Here is a 14080-nt window from a genome sequence, read left to right on the forward strand (position 1 = left end):
GATAGGTTGTGTGGCTATGAATCTTTTGAGCGAGACCACCTCTGTGGATAAGTTTGCCATCCCCTGCTTCAAATACAAATTCTCAGCCTCGGAAACCTTATAACCACCGTCTTTGACTGCCACCACGCCTGTTTTGAAGCTACTCTGAGTTTTGCCGTTCAGTTCTTTGTGATGCCAGGGTTCCGATTTGAGGGACCAATCTTGAATGTTCGTCACCTGCACTGAGAAAGGAGGGAGGGAGGAATGGACCATACCCGGGGTGCCATGCTTCTCTAGGTCAAAGTGTCTTTTGGCCATGACATCGGCTGGGGAAGAGAGTTTCTGCATGCCTTCAAACTCGCTGTCCAAAGCCTCCACTTTGATCTGCATGGCCTTGGCTTTGATTCGGAGTTTGTGGGGCAAGGCAGAAGGGTTCACTTCTGGAACCTTCACCACAGTGGTGTGCACCCGCTGCAGCTCCACCGGAGAATGGATGGGGCCCTTGGGTACTTGCTGCTCATCTTCCCCATCCGAGGACTTGCCCACAACACCCTCATCGGCCTCTGAGGTTCTCGGGGAGTTGCTGGTGGACCCATGGACCTGCAGGAGGGGTGGGGAGTGGGAAAAGGTAGAGAAGGAGCTGCCCATGTAACTTTGGTAGATGGAGGTGGAATAGGCACCCCGCTCTTCCCTGGATTCCCTGGCAAAGCTCTCCAGCTCCACTGGCTCCTGCTTGATCACTGGGAACTTGTTCTCGGGGCTCCGGCAGCCTCCCTGAGCGGGGCTTTCCTGCGTATGCTCCACAGAGGACACCTCAGACACATCAGACAGAGAGCTCTGAGGAGAGTGTTTAATGACTGAGATGCAGCTCCCGGCTACCATTGCGGGTTCGTGCTCATCCACAAAGGAGCTCACAGCAGCCTTGGACGTCTGGTAGTCCTGAAAGTACACAGCTGTGGAATTACTGAGTTTCTGGATTTCTTGGGCATACGCCGTGGAGCTAATTAAACCAAACTTTAATTTGAGAGAGAGGAGCTCGGCTTTTAAAGTGGCATTCTCTTCTCCCAGGGCAATCAGCTTGTTCTCCAAAACCAGGTCATTGAGCCGGCGCTTCTCCCGAGACCTCTTGGCAGCTTCGTTGTTTTTCCTCCTTTTCTCCCAATACATGGCATCTTTCTTCTCGTCGGGAATGAATTCCCGTTTTCTCCGACACGCGGAGGATTTGTTCTTCCCCACGCTCCCTTCATTCAGAAGCAGATCTTCACCGGAGGCGAGGTCCTCCGCCACCTCGGCTAAGGCAGAGTTTAGCACCATCATCTTGTCTGAGCTGCTGGGAGGATCCAGGGGGGCTGGCTCCTTTTTGATGGTCTGCATTTTTCTCAGCTGCATCAGAAAGGACCTTACCCTACAGACCCACTGGTGGGGGGGGAGAACAAATCACTTTCCCAGTATTCTTTCAGGTCTGAAAACCTTCGGCTTCTCATCCATCAATATTCCTTCTGCTGTCCAGTCCAGAATAAATCTGCCAGGTGCCTCTCTGAAGTGGACCGAGGCCGTATTGGGTATCTGCAATGAAGGAGAACATGGTGAGTCCCTGGGGCAGATGTGTGCCAGCAGCTGGAAGGGGGCTGTGCTGAGTAGACCAGTCAGGGGCTATGGGCTCCAATGCGGCTCAGGTCTTTAAAGAGTGAGCAAGCTGGAAGAGAGATGTGAATACACACACACCTCCACTCTGGTGGCAAAGGACATCTTGGCAGAGGACTGTACGGTCCAGGAGTGTGAGGAAATGAGTTAGTTACTCAGTCACTCACTTACTCATCCAGTCACTAAATCTGTCACGCAGCCAACCATCCCTCCATCCCCATGCCTCCCTCCCTCCCTTCTTCCATCTACCCACCCCTGGATCCATCTAATCCCTCCCTCTAATGCCACATATCCATCCATGCACTCATTCCTTCCTCCTCCCTCTCCTCTGCTCCGGATCCCAGACTAGAAAGCTGTGTTTCACAGAGATGCAAGGCCAAGTGTAGTATTCTGGATGATTCATGAGAGGTAGGAAATGACAGACAGCCCATCAGTGGTGAGGTGCTAACCAGAACCCGCTACCCTCTACAGAATGACAACAGATAACAGACCAAGTAAACTCCTTAACTCTGTTACCTGATGTCCCACATTGGAGGGCATAGTGGTTCCCAGTCCCCCCTGGGGACTCCTCCGGCCTCACCATCAACACGCTACACTTATACGAAATGCCCATACTTAGACGATTTGAAATACAAAGCCCCTTCAGGCTCACTGACCAGACTTTTTAAGACTGATAACCACAGTGCTTTGGAGGGTCCTAAAAACTTAGCTTAATAGTTTCCAGTTATATATTCCCTGTGGACTACAGCATTTACTTTTCAGAGGGACTTTTTTTCTAAGAGCCCTCTTGAAAGTTACGATTACTTCAAAACCAGAGAATATAATTATGGAAAGGACTTCTTTCAATCTTGCTAATTAGTTTCAAATAAAATATAAGAGCCAAAAAATAGAATCAACTGTTTTTCACACCCATGAGTAAACTATTTATAATATGAATTGGGTTTCACCGTGTGTGTGCGTGCATGCAAATGTGTGTGTGTGTGTGTGTGTATGTGTGTGCTGAGGACAGAGCCCAGGGGAGTGTGCTAGGTAAGCATTCTAGTCCAGACTTTGTTACAAGATAATAAACCCTTATTATATGCCACTGACTCTCTGTCATGGTGCCTTTGGGTCCTATGCCAACTCCGCAAAGCAAAGGTGCACAGGCAACCTGCACACACCATTCCCCTGTTGCCCCCTTCAAGGTGTTGCTCATCCTGACACGTGACAGTGTGTGTTTTCACTTCATGCCAGTGTTTCTCACTCTTTGTGCACCTCCGCCAGCGTGCTGTGCCACTGAAGGCCAGAGGACAACCTCAGGGGCCATTGCTCTGGTTCTGTCCTCTTTGTTCCTGTGGCAGAGTCTCTCACTGGCCTAGAACTTGCCTTGTAGGCTAGGCTGGCCAACCCATGAGCTACAGGGATCGTCCTGTCTCTAGCTCCCCACCGCCTGAACCATCCACTGAGCGCCGCGATGCCCAGCTGCTTTTTACATGGGTTCTGGGGACCAGTCTCCACGCTGGTGTGGCAAATGCCACAACAACTAAGCCATTTCCTCAGCTCTCTCCCTCCCAGAAGCCTGCCTGTTGCTTCCGTCATTTCCGCGGCAGCAAGAATGTCAAGGTCATAAAGACTGAGGTGTCACACAAGGCTCTGTCCATCAAACTGGGCTACCACCATACAGGGAGCAGCTCCGCTACTCAAGGAAGCCCAAGGGTTATTAACAGCAGGCTTCTGTGTGCGTGGTGACAATGACACCGTAATAGGCACCACTTCAAAGGCCAAAAGACAGCTTTTCATCCTTTAGTAAAAAAGACATGATCTCTTATCACCCCCATACATCCTTGTCTTTTAATCTGCAAACACTTCCCTCTGCACAGTGCAGGGCACACTCCTCATGCTGCGGGAGGCATGCAGTCACTCGGGTCGGTCCTCATCCCTAAAGTGAACTGAGCCGGTGGGAAAGCTTGGAGAAGAAACAGAAGTCAAGGAAGGATGCTGACCTTGGCCTTTCTCCACCAAAGTCACGGGTTCTTAAATCCCACACGGTCCCTTCCACGCTACCTTTTGGGTTTTTTTTTCCTTGATGTGCTACTATTTTCCTCCACGTACTTACTTATCTCAGTTCTTCCTTAAAATATACGTTATATTTCATTCACACACCCCACCATCTGTGAAGTACTCTCCCTAGGGGGTCTCACAATTTCTCCACACAGCTGAGCTCAGACACACCTTTGCACCTTCCTACCCTGAAAGAGTGCACCATGTGTCTGTATAGATCTGGGTGGGCGAGAGAGAATGAATATGTATGTGGTGTGTGTGTGTGTGTGTGTGTGTGTATGTGTGTGTGTGTGTATGTGTGTGTGTGTGTAAGAGAGGGGGGGCACACCACAGCAGGCCACCAAGGCCAAGTTGAACATGTAGCTGGTTCTGTTCAACAAAAATCAGCCCGCAGTTGGGGAGATGACTCAGATGGTAAAGTCCTTGACTTACAAGCCTGAGGACTTGAGTTCAATCCCCAGAACCTATGAAGAAAGCTGGGCAAGGCAGCAGGGACTGTAATTCCAATGGTAGGGATGTAGAGGCAGGAGGATTCCCTGGGTTCACTCCCTGGCCAATCAGCCTAGCCTACTAGGTGAACTTCAAGTATGTGATAGACCATGTCTCAAAAACCAAAGTGGACAGAACTCTGAGGTATAACATTGGAGGTTGTCCTCTGGTCTCCATATACACTATATATATATGCTATATATATAGCATATATATACTACATATATACACAGGTACTAGTAGATGTACTCACACATACCTTTGGAATGAATTACTTGGTACCCATATAGGAAACACCAGTACACTGGGCACTAGACTGAAGGTTCTAAGAACGGGGAACCAAGCCCTCAAGAATGCAGGTTTGTAGGCAGGGTGGGGCCACATTGAAGAGGACCTGACAGAACTGAAACCCATGTTCGGGCTTCAATCACGATGGGATCTGAAGTGCTGGCCCTGCTGCCTCCATTCAGTACAGAAGCCATTTACGGAGCACTTGCTAAGTCCTTGGCACTGGGGGTATGACCTGCCCTTTCAGCATCTTCAGAGGAGAAAACACAGGTCACAGAGGCGAGAGGCATGTCTAGTGATCTGCCACTCAGGTGATGGCCAACCTGAGACCCCAAGCCAGTCGGACCCTGGTTCTGACCCCTCACGGATCCTCCCTACACCCCACCTTTCAATCCCAGACACACACAGCCTCCCTTCATCTCTCTTAGTTTGGAGTCTCACACATCTGGTTATAAAGCTCCTCTGGGGAAAGGAAGGCACCACGGACCTGGGGCTCATCCCACAAGTTGGCCGCATCATAAAGGACTGCCTAGAGCTGCCTTCAATCAGCCTGAGCTGTTCCACAGTCAGACTTAAATCTCCTGAGTCCTATCTGTTGAAATAGTGAAAAAGACTCACAGCTATTGGCCTTGAATTTGTGATCATCTTGTCTCAGCCTCTTGGGTGTCAGTACACTTGTTCCAATCCTCCTTATTATCATTATTGTGTCTTTAATAAAAGAATAGAGCCGGGCAGTGGTGGCGCACACCTTTGATCCCAGCTCTCAGGGAGACAGAGGCAGGTGGATCTCTCTGAGTTTGAGGCCAGCCTGGTCTAGATAGTGCATCCCGGGATAGCCAAAGCTATACAGAGAAACCTTGTCTTGAAAAATCAGGGAGAAAAAAAAAAAAAGAGAAATGTTTGTGTTATTTATGTGTGTTTCTATGTGCATGAGTGCCAGGGCCTGCAAAAGCCAGAGGCTTCCAGTCCCCTTAGAGCTGGAGCTTCAAGAGTTTGTGAGCTGCCACCGTGTGCTGTGAACCCAACTCTGGTCCCCTACAAAAGCAACAAGTTATCTATCTAGCCCCTATTACTATCTTTCTGTTGTTGCTGTTTTTCAAGACAGGGTTTCTCTGTGTAGCTTTGGCTGTCCTGGAACTCACGATATAGACAGACAATACTTGGCCTCAAACTCACAAAGCTCCTCTTGCCTCTGCCTCCCAAGCGCTGGGGGTTAAAGGCGTGTGCCACCACCACCCAGCTTAAAGATTTATTTTATGTGTATGAGTGCTCTATCTGCATGTACGTCTACATGCCAGAAGAGAGTATCAGATTCCATTATAGACGGTTGTAAGCCACTATGTGGTTGCTGGGAATTGAATTCAGGACCTCTGGAAGAGTTGCCAGTGCTCTTAACTGCTGAGCTATCTCTCCAACCCCCCCCCATTACTATCTCTTTTTTTTAAAGGTTATATTTGTATGAATGTTTTGCCTGGCTGGTACACTTGGAAGTCAGAGGGCATCGGATTCCCAGAACTGAACTCACAGATGGTTGTGAGCCACTAAGTGGCTGCTGGGAATTGAGCCTAGGTCCTCTGTAAGAACAGGAAGTGCTCTTAACTGCTGAGCCAGCTCTCCAGCCCCATCATCATCTTTAAACAAAACCAAAAATGTATCTATTCCAACAAGGGGTGAGCATTTCTCTAATCCAATGGCTCTGTAGAATGTCTTAGAGTTTCTATCGCTGTGATGAAACACCATAGCCAAAGCAACTTGGGGAGGAAAGGGTTTGTTTGCCTTACACTTCTACATCATAGTTCATCATCATAGGAAGTCAGGACAGGAACTCAAGCAGGGCAGGAACCTGGAGGCAGGAGCTGATGCAGAGGCCATGGAGGGGTGCTGCTTACTGGCTTGCTCATCATGGCTTGCTCGGCCTGCTTTCTTATAGAACCCAGGACCACTTGCCTGGGGTGATCCCACCCACAATGGGCTGGGCCCTCCCCCACCAACCACTAACTAAGAGAAAGCTCTCCAGGTTTGCCTACAGCCCAGTCTTACAACTGAAGCTCCTTCCTCTTCAGTGACTCCAGCCTGTGTTAAGTTGACACGAAACTGGCCAGCACACAGAGCCAACAGCTAAAAACCAGAAAGGCTGAGCCACTAGCCGTGGATCACAAGCAGTTAAAAGCAGATACGGCTGGGGAGGGGGGTGTCTATGAGCCTCAACAAGGGATGCAGGAAATGTAGCTGACAACATCTTTTTATTGTTAGTATAATATGCAGGAAGTGCAGGGGTGTGTGTGTGTGTGTGTGTGTGTGTGTGTGTGTGTGTGTGTGAAGGCTGGAGGCTAACTCTGGGATCTCACCTTTTTTTACCTGTCTGCTTGTTTTGTTTTGTTTTATGCTGAGTCTCCCAGCAGACCTAGAGATTCCTGTTTCTACAGATGGGCTGCCTAGCTAGCTCCCAGTATCTGCCTGTCTCTGTCTCCCCAGTCCAGGTCCTCACATACTCAACGGGAGGGACTTTACCCATAAAGCCACCTCCTCAGCACAGTTGAGGCTACCCTTCTAAAACCCTCAGCCTTCGTGATGACTGCTTCAGATCCCAGGATCTCTCTTTATGACTAATCCCACCATGACTTCACCCATGTGTCACTGTTTGAAATCCGCACCGACGGCTGGGGTACCTTAGTCACCATTTGTGTTTCTTTTTTGGTGAATAACTGCCATGAAATGCCGATTCCATGATGCTACCTCTGTTAGCACCATTAACTCCATCACACCCATTAGCTGATAGGACTGCTCAAAGACACAAATAAAAAATAGAAATTGAAGAGCAGGCATCGCGTCATTCCAGCTGACATACTTTCCCACGCCTACTGTGAAGACACCACCGCTGCCACCGCACGCTTTTTTATAACCTGCTACAGGCAGGAGCTGTATTTCATAAGCGCAGACCCTTGGAGTTTATTTAAGTCAGATGACCTAAATACTCTCTGCAATTAAAACAAGACCAGACCTAAGAAAAGCCCGCAAAAGAATCTAATCGACGACATAAATTTTAGACAGTTTACCCCACAGAGGTTTCCCTGTGGTAATAACAGAAAAGCACGTGCTGCTCTGACCTCTGACCTCTGAGGTCAGTGTAGCAGTGCAGACTCTACAGAAACAGAAATGAGCAAGCACTCTGCACCCAGCACTGAGCATCTTCCTTGTGTAGACATCAAAATCCACGACAATGAGGCTGGCTGGGAGCTGCCCAAGGTGGTGCTGGGAACCGAAGACACCTGTTCTCAGCAAAACCAGCAAGAGCTCTGAGCCCTGAGCCTTCTCTCCAGCCTCTACCTGTGACATTTCCGGAAAGTGGATTTTGCCTCCTTAGGGGTATGTTTAGGGGAAAGGGCCTTTTATTTTCATTTATTTATTATTATTGTGCAGGCACGCATGGAGAGGTCAGAGGTCAACTTTTGAAACTGGTCCTCTCCTTCCACCTGGAGACTGAATTCAGGTCATCCGGTTTGTGCAGGAGCACTTTAATCCACTGATGTTTTACGTGGAGAACAAAACACTCTGGTTCCTGAATGCCCAGCTCAGGGCCTGCAGTCACTTAGCAGTCCAAAGTACACGCAGGCCTAGGAGAAACACGTGCTTGGTGCACATGTGGGCACAATACCCATGAGCCATCTCTTACGCTGCCAGATTAGCCCCATCCCGGCAACAAACTGACCCACTTTTTCTGTTTGGATGCATCTGTGAACAAATGTGTCAAAACCCAATCCACCTTACAGGAAAGGAACGGATTCCAAGTCCAACAGGGGATTACTTGAAAATTAGATTTAAACTTAATAAATCGGATGACAGCCCTGCATTTTATTAACGCACCCATCTACTTTGCTGACTGAAATATGAACTAGTGTGACTGGCAGTCTCCACAGGAGCAAGTGTTTGTAACACAAGATGGACACAGGCAGGACACACAGGGCCACCCCTTAAAACAACTCCACAGCTTGAGAAAATGGAGCCCTTGGGGGGGGGGAGAGAAAGAGAGAGAGGAAGAGAGAGAGAGGTGGGTGTATACAGAAATGTTTTTTTTAAAAAAAAAACTAAATAGAGACGCTTCAAAATGGGAACCATTACTACCCATGAAAAAGTTTTAAAAAAGGATTGTTTTATTTATGCATTTGACTGTATGAGTGTCTGCCACTTGTGGCCTGTGGAGGTCAGAAGAGGGTGTTGGATCCTGATGTCAGGCCTCAGAACCAAATTCAGGTCCTCTGGAAGAGTAACAAGGGCTCTTAAGCACAGAGCCATCTCTCTAGCTCCTATCTGTGACATTTTTGAAAAGATAATTGATGAATTTAGTAACTCCCCTGGAGTCTTGCTATGACCATGAGCTTCTGGTCCTCCTGCCTCCACTGCATAAGTGTTGGAATTAGAGGTGCACATGGTGACATTGGGTTAGGGGTGCTGGAGAGAGGACCCACGGAGTTGGGGATGCGCAGCAAACGCTGCCAACTGAGCTACAACCCCAGTCTCCCCTAAGTCTTAGGGACACCAACATCACAGTCAATCGGTTTACAGCACAGTGGCAAAGAAACAAAACAACATCAGTTACAAAAAAGGAAGCATGCTGGAGACGGGGCATGGCAGAAAGAGTTCTTAAGTGTTCCCAACCTCCCCAGCCTGGTCTTTAACATTCTTGTTCTCTTTCTTAATAGCACATGCCGGTGAGTGTCATTTATTGTGCCATGTGCCTTATGACTAAAGCGGAAGGTTTATTTGAAGGCTACTTAATTACATTTAAGATCCCTAGAAAGTTAATAAAATACACTGTGTTCTGATAATTGAAAGGCTTATAAACACCCAAACTCCAGTGAAAGCACGTCCTCAAAGCCTGAATTATTAACGAATGGCATCTCTTAAATCCCCACTAAACTTAAAAAACAAGCTCAAACTCTAATTAAAGCCATATGAGAAACAAAATCCTCCCCCTTCATAACAACGGGAAAATTAGTTGCAAAGAAACGTGAGAGGTAAGTGGGGGTGGTGGCAATAAAAACTCATTTTGAAACTGAAAAAAAACCTCTTATGTAACTGTGATCAAAGGTCAGGGTCTTTCGACATTCACTGTGAGTCCAATCTGGATAAAAATCAACTCAAATAAAATTTAGAAAAATAACAGGATATCAAACAATGTGCTCACCCTGTGAAACGCAGGCATACCTGACGAAAACAAGAAGGGAACATTATAGGAAATCTCAATGACATTGTTTGTTATGTTTGACTTGAATCCCAAGCGTGCTCTCATTCCTCAATACAAATTAAAAATAAACAACTTTTAACAGCCCCAATGCCATCTGGGTTACAATGGAAATAATGAGGCATGTGTGATTTTTAAGCTGGGTAAAAATAACGCTGAGCACTCTGACCGCGCCTTTCCAGCCCACGCTTCAATTAGACCTGCATCTCGGAACCCACTGATGACCACGGCAAGGTCAGCTAGAAAACTCCACTGGCGGGAGTGAGTCAGGGGCCTTGCTCAACCAGTGCACAGCCTTTCACAAAGGGCTTTAATTTGCAGGCTGTTGCATCATTGGTGATGTTATAATTGCCAAGATAAGCCCTCAACGCAGAAAAGGAAACTGTTCCACCAAGTACAGTGAGCTTGCTCGCTCTCAGTGAAGGAACAGACTCCGGGATGGTGGAGGAGAGAGGGCATGGCTGACCGAGCTCCCATCTTTTTAAGTGCCCAGCCTGGGCTGCTAACCAGCTTCTCTAAGCGCAAAGCGCTGAGTGGGTCCCTCCACCTGCCTCGTTTGGTAACCGCCCTTCTTATTTCTGAAGAATGATCATCGAGGCTGTGATGGCTCCAGATTCCAGCCCTTTCTGCGAGGCACTAATTTAGACTGCCCTAGGTACCTCAGACCCAGGTTTTCTTCCGCAGGATCAAGAACCATCAGTGTAACAGGGTCTGCCTTTAGTTGTTGGCCACACAGCTACATGTACTCTCTAAGATGGCGTATGTGTCCACCTGCATATGAGAACGGCCACTGTTGACCGCAGACCAGAGGTTCTGAGGCAAGCACCAGCCAACCCCAAGAACACAAGTCACAGAGAGTTCCAGGGATCTGGAAAAGGTCAACCTACTCCTGCCGTGGGAACACATCTCTGTTCCTTCAGACACTTCCCTAAGACATTAACCCAGTTACTTGGGACACTGAAGCGCCTAGATGCTGTTGAGAATTCCTTTGGTACAGAGACTAACAACACATACCAAGTCAAGAGTATTCAGAAACAAAAAAGAGAGAGAGAGAGAGAGAGAGAGAGAGAGAGAGAGAGAGAGAGAGATGGATCTTCACAGACCCAATACCAATCCCATCCTCATCCTTCCTGTGAGATTCGGGTTCAGAAAAGGAAAGTGAGCCCAGACACAAGCATTCTGGAAACGTTTACTGAGTTCTTTCTAACTGTCCAGCTCCACAGGTTTTCCCTTCAAGATTCCCTAAAGGCCAGTGAGGGTCAATCAAATGCTGGGCCAGAGGCGTGGGCAGCACCCTGCGCCTGTCCTTTCTGCACCTCCCAAAGCTGTCTCCAGTTGAAAGAGGGTCCCTAGGGTGTCCAATAGCATCCTCTGAAGCTGAATTCCAGGCTTACCATGCACAGAGAAAAGCCTCAGCTGATCACCCTAGAACACTTGGATGCTTCACGGGAGTGAAGCCCACCAGGGGAAACCAGCATCTGGGCTGAAAGCGCAGGGAGGTACTTTTACACAGGGACAGCTGCATCTATGTGGGTGATTAAGAGCTGGGAACACCTGACCATATATATAACCTTGAGCATTTGACCATAAAAACTTTAGATACAAGAATTAATAAAAACGTGGGCTCAATAGGCCACGGTCAAGCAGGGACCCTCCTTTCCACCACGATCAAGCCCATTTCTATAGCCAGTAAGAGGTGCTGCTTTTTCACTCCATGAAAGGAGAAGAGCTAGGCTCGGAAATACAAGGAAGACTCCAGGGAACAAAGGTGTCTGTGGGGTCGCAGCTAGCGGTGCTGCGGAGTGGAGTCGGCTCCTGGCTGTGCCACCCGAGGCTGCGCTGTCCTGAGGCCCATCTCCACTGGAGCCTGCGCCCAGGAAGCTCGCCCGCTCTCTGCTCCAGGCCTCCCAGCTCCGGGCGAGCGCAGCGAAGCGCACTGGGTCCCGCGAGCCTCCGCCCGCTCCGCGGCCGCGCCCCCACGCCGCGCCGCTCCCCAGGCCCGCCTCCCGCCGGGTGGGCGGCGCAGCGGGGCCTCGGCGCCGCGAGGACCCCCGCGCCAGAACAAAGGAATGCGGGGAGGGGGCGGGGAGGCGCGCGGGCTACCGCGAGGCGCGTCCAGCGGCTGTCCAGGGGCGCGTCTTAGGCTGAGGTCCCAGCCTTCCATCGCCAGGCGCGTGCCCGGCCCCTGGGGCGCGAGCGAGGGGCGCAAGGCCGTTTGATGGGAGGTGGCGTTGCAAAGCCGCCCCCCACACCCCGGCAGGCCTGGGTCTCCCAGCCCAGCTAGCAAAGTGGGTCGCGTGGTGGTGGGGGGAGCTAGCGCAACTGCAGCGTCTTGGAAAACGGCTGAAATATGGGTAATAATATGTTCCAAGGGTCAATGTGTCCACCCCTTAAAATAATACTGTAGTTCAATTATGTAAATGTTACGCTAAGAAATATATATCTCACAGACACTATTAAATACGTATATCCACACATCATTACACTAAGTAAGAGTCCGGAAAGAAATTTAATATCCAGATACTTAACATATTCATCTATCCCCAATGAATAAAACTAGGTTACACAGGCAAAAACACAATCTACTAACCTATATATGCTTTCCATAACTCATATATGATCTGGGAGAAATTACGATGTGAAATAAATACTTCTGACCTCATTAGCTGTTGTTATTTACAAAAGCCAGAGAGACGACTCTTGGCCATTCCCTGCTGGCCTCTGAGCGCAGCAGTTCCTCCAAAGTGTCCTTTAAAATGATAAATGAGGCCCCGCGTTCAGCAATCAGTCACTGGGCGCTGCTAAATGCCTTCCTAAAAATACAGTCTTATCAGAGGTCTTGGAAGGCTCGAGTTAAAACTCCAGCAAATGGCCTTGAGCTTGTATTTGCACACAGCCCTGGAGACACCAGAAATAGCACCGAGGCCACGATTGTTAAAATGTGATAGGGCTAAATTTAGAAAGACGTAGATTTCATTTAGGGCAAAAGACACACATTTGGCAAGCAGGGGCTAAGTCAAAGCTTAATCGGTTGTCACTTCACGGCTTAAAATATCCTTAAAAAGAACCAACAAAACCCCTGTTGATAGTGACATTCTTAAACGCTGAGATTGCCCTACTTTCTTTGTGGCAAGATTATAAAATCACATAATTAGCTCTCTTTCTATGCTTAACAGCCAGCAAATTCGGCAGTTACATAACCTAACATTTCCAGGAATCTATTAATGATCTGTCTTGTGGTGTCTTAAAAAGAAGAAGAAGAAAAAAAAAAAACCCAATGACGATAAGGTGAGAAAAAAGCCGATGGAACGGAACGCATTCCAGTTGGGAAAGTGGGGAGACAAACGTCACAATGGCTCGTCCTGGTCTTAAAAATAACACCTCGGAATATTTAAAGGAGCCCCCCTCCCCCACGCGCATCAGTATCCTACACTGGGAATTCTCCTTTCTTAATAATGAATTCCGTAGGATCGTTCTTAAAGCATGCTTATTTGGGACGATACAGAGGTACCAATAAGGATCTAATATCCAACGCTGCGCTAAAATGTCCAAATCATTGCACACATAGGCGCATATTCCCACATCAGCTAGTCCTCGGTGCCCACGTTTCACAGCGGGTCTATTATGCAATGTAAGAAAGGACACATCCCTCCACCTTCCCGAGGGCTCGTAAAACACGCTGACGACAAACAGGGTGGAAAACGTCGGTGCAGACACAGCGCCTGACACAAACAAACGCCGCGCAGGCATCTCCTAATGCCGTCACCGTTCGCACTCTCAACCCTCCTTCTAAGCAAATCAAGACGGTTCCCCGTGACTCAACCCTCCCCATAGCCGGCTCAGAGAGGTGACCAGCACGGAGAGACCCCAGAGAGCAGGGCACGTCGTCTGGCTGCTAGGAGGATCGGCCTCCGCTCCGCCTCCCCGGCGCGCTCTTCTCCACCGAAACATCAATTTTCCTGAAATCCGGAGACATTATGCAATAGCGGGGAGGGGGGGGGGAGGGAGCGTGCGGCAGCCAGGGCTACGTGCCGGCGCCAGGGCGCTGCAATCAAAGCAGCTACCTTAAGGTGGCGAGTTCCCCTCCTGCCAAGCAGCAAAAGTTTATGTAATGCATGCCCGGCGCACACTCGCCGCCTCCCGCCATCCCTGCGCCGCGCCCGCCCGCGTCCCGCGCCCCACGCCCGCCGGCCGCGCGCTCCAAGAGCGGGCGCGGAGCTGAGCCGGGCCCCCCGAGCCACCGGTGGGCGGAGCGCTTACCGTGGTTCTGCTCCCTGGCCGGAGAAGGGAAAGAAAGGGCGTCCGGGACCTGGCTGGCTGCGCCGGAGCGCGACCTGGACTCCGCCGGGCCCTCAGCGGGCGGTGGCGAGGGCGCGGCGCGGGAGACTGGCGGGCGCG

General features: G+C 49.5%; 1 protein-coding gene across 1 annotated transcript; it reads right to left on the reverse strand.

Moving 5' to 3' along the window:
- Positions 1 to 14074, reverse strand: Nfil3 (nuclear factor, interleukin 3 regulated; the record flags this gene model as incomplete). The annotated part of the gene is made up of 2 exons (XM_005355326.2): positions 13943 to 14074; positions 1 to 1545 (listed from the first exon to the last, which is right to left on the reverse strand). A coding segment is annotated over exon 2 (1368 nt), but the record flags the coding sequence as incomplete, so codon positions are not given.
- Between the last annotated feature and the right edge of the window lie 6 nt (positions 14075 to 14080).

Source organism: Microtus ochrogaster, chromosome 16 (assembly GCF_000317375.1).
Source record: "Microtus ochrogaster isolate Prairie Vole_2 chromosome 16, MicOch1.0, whole genome shotgun sequence".
Lineage (NCBI taxonomy): Eukaryota > Metazoa > Chordata > Mammalia > Rodentia > Cricetidae > Microtus > Microtus ochrogaster.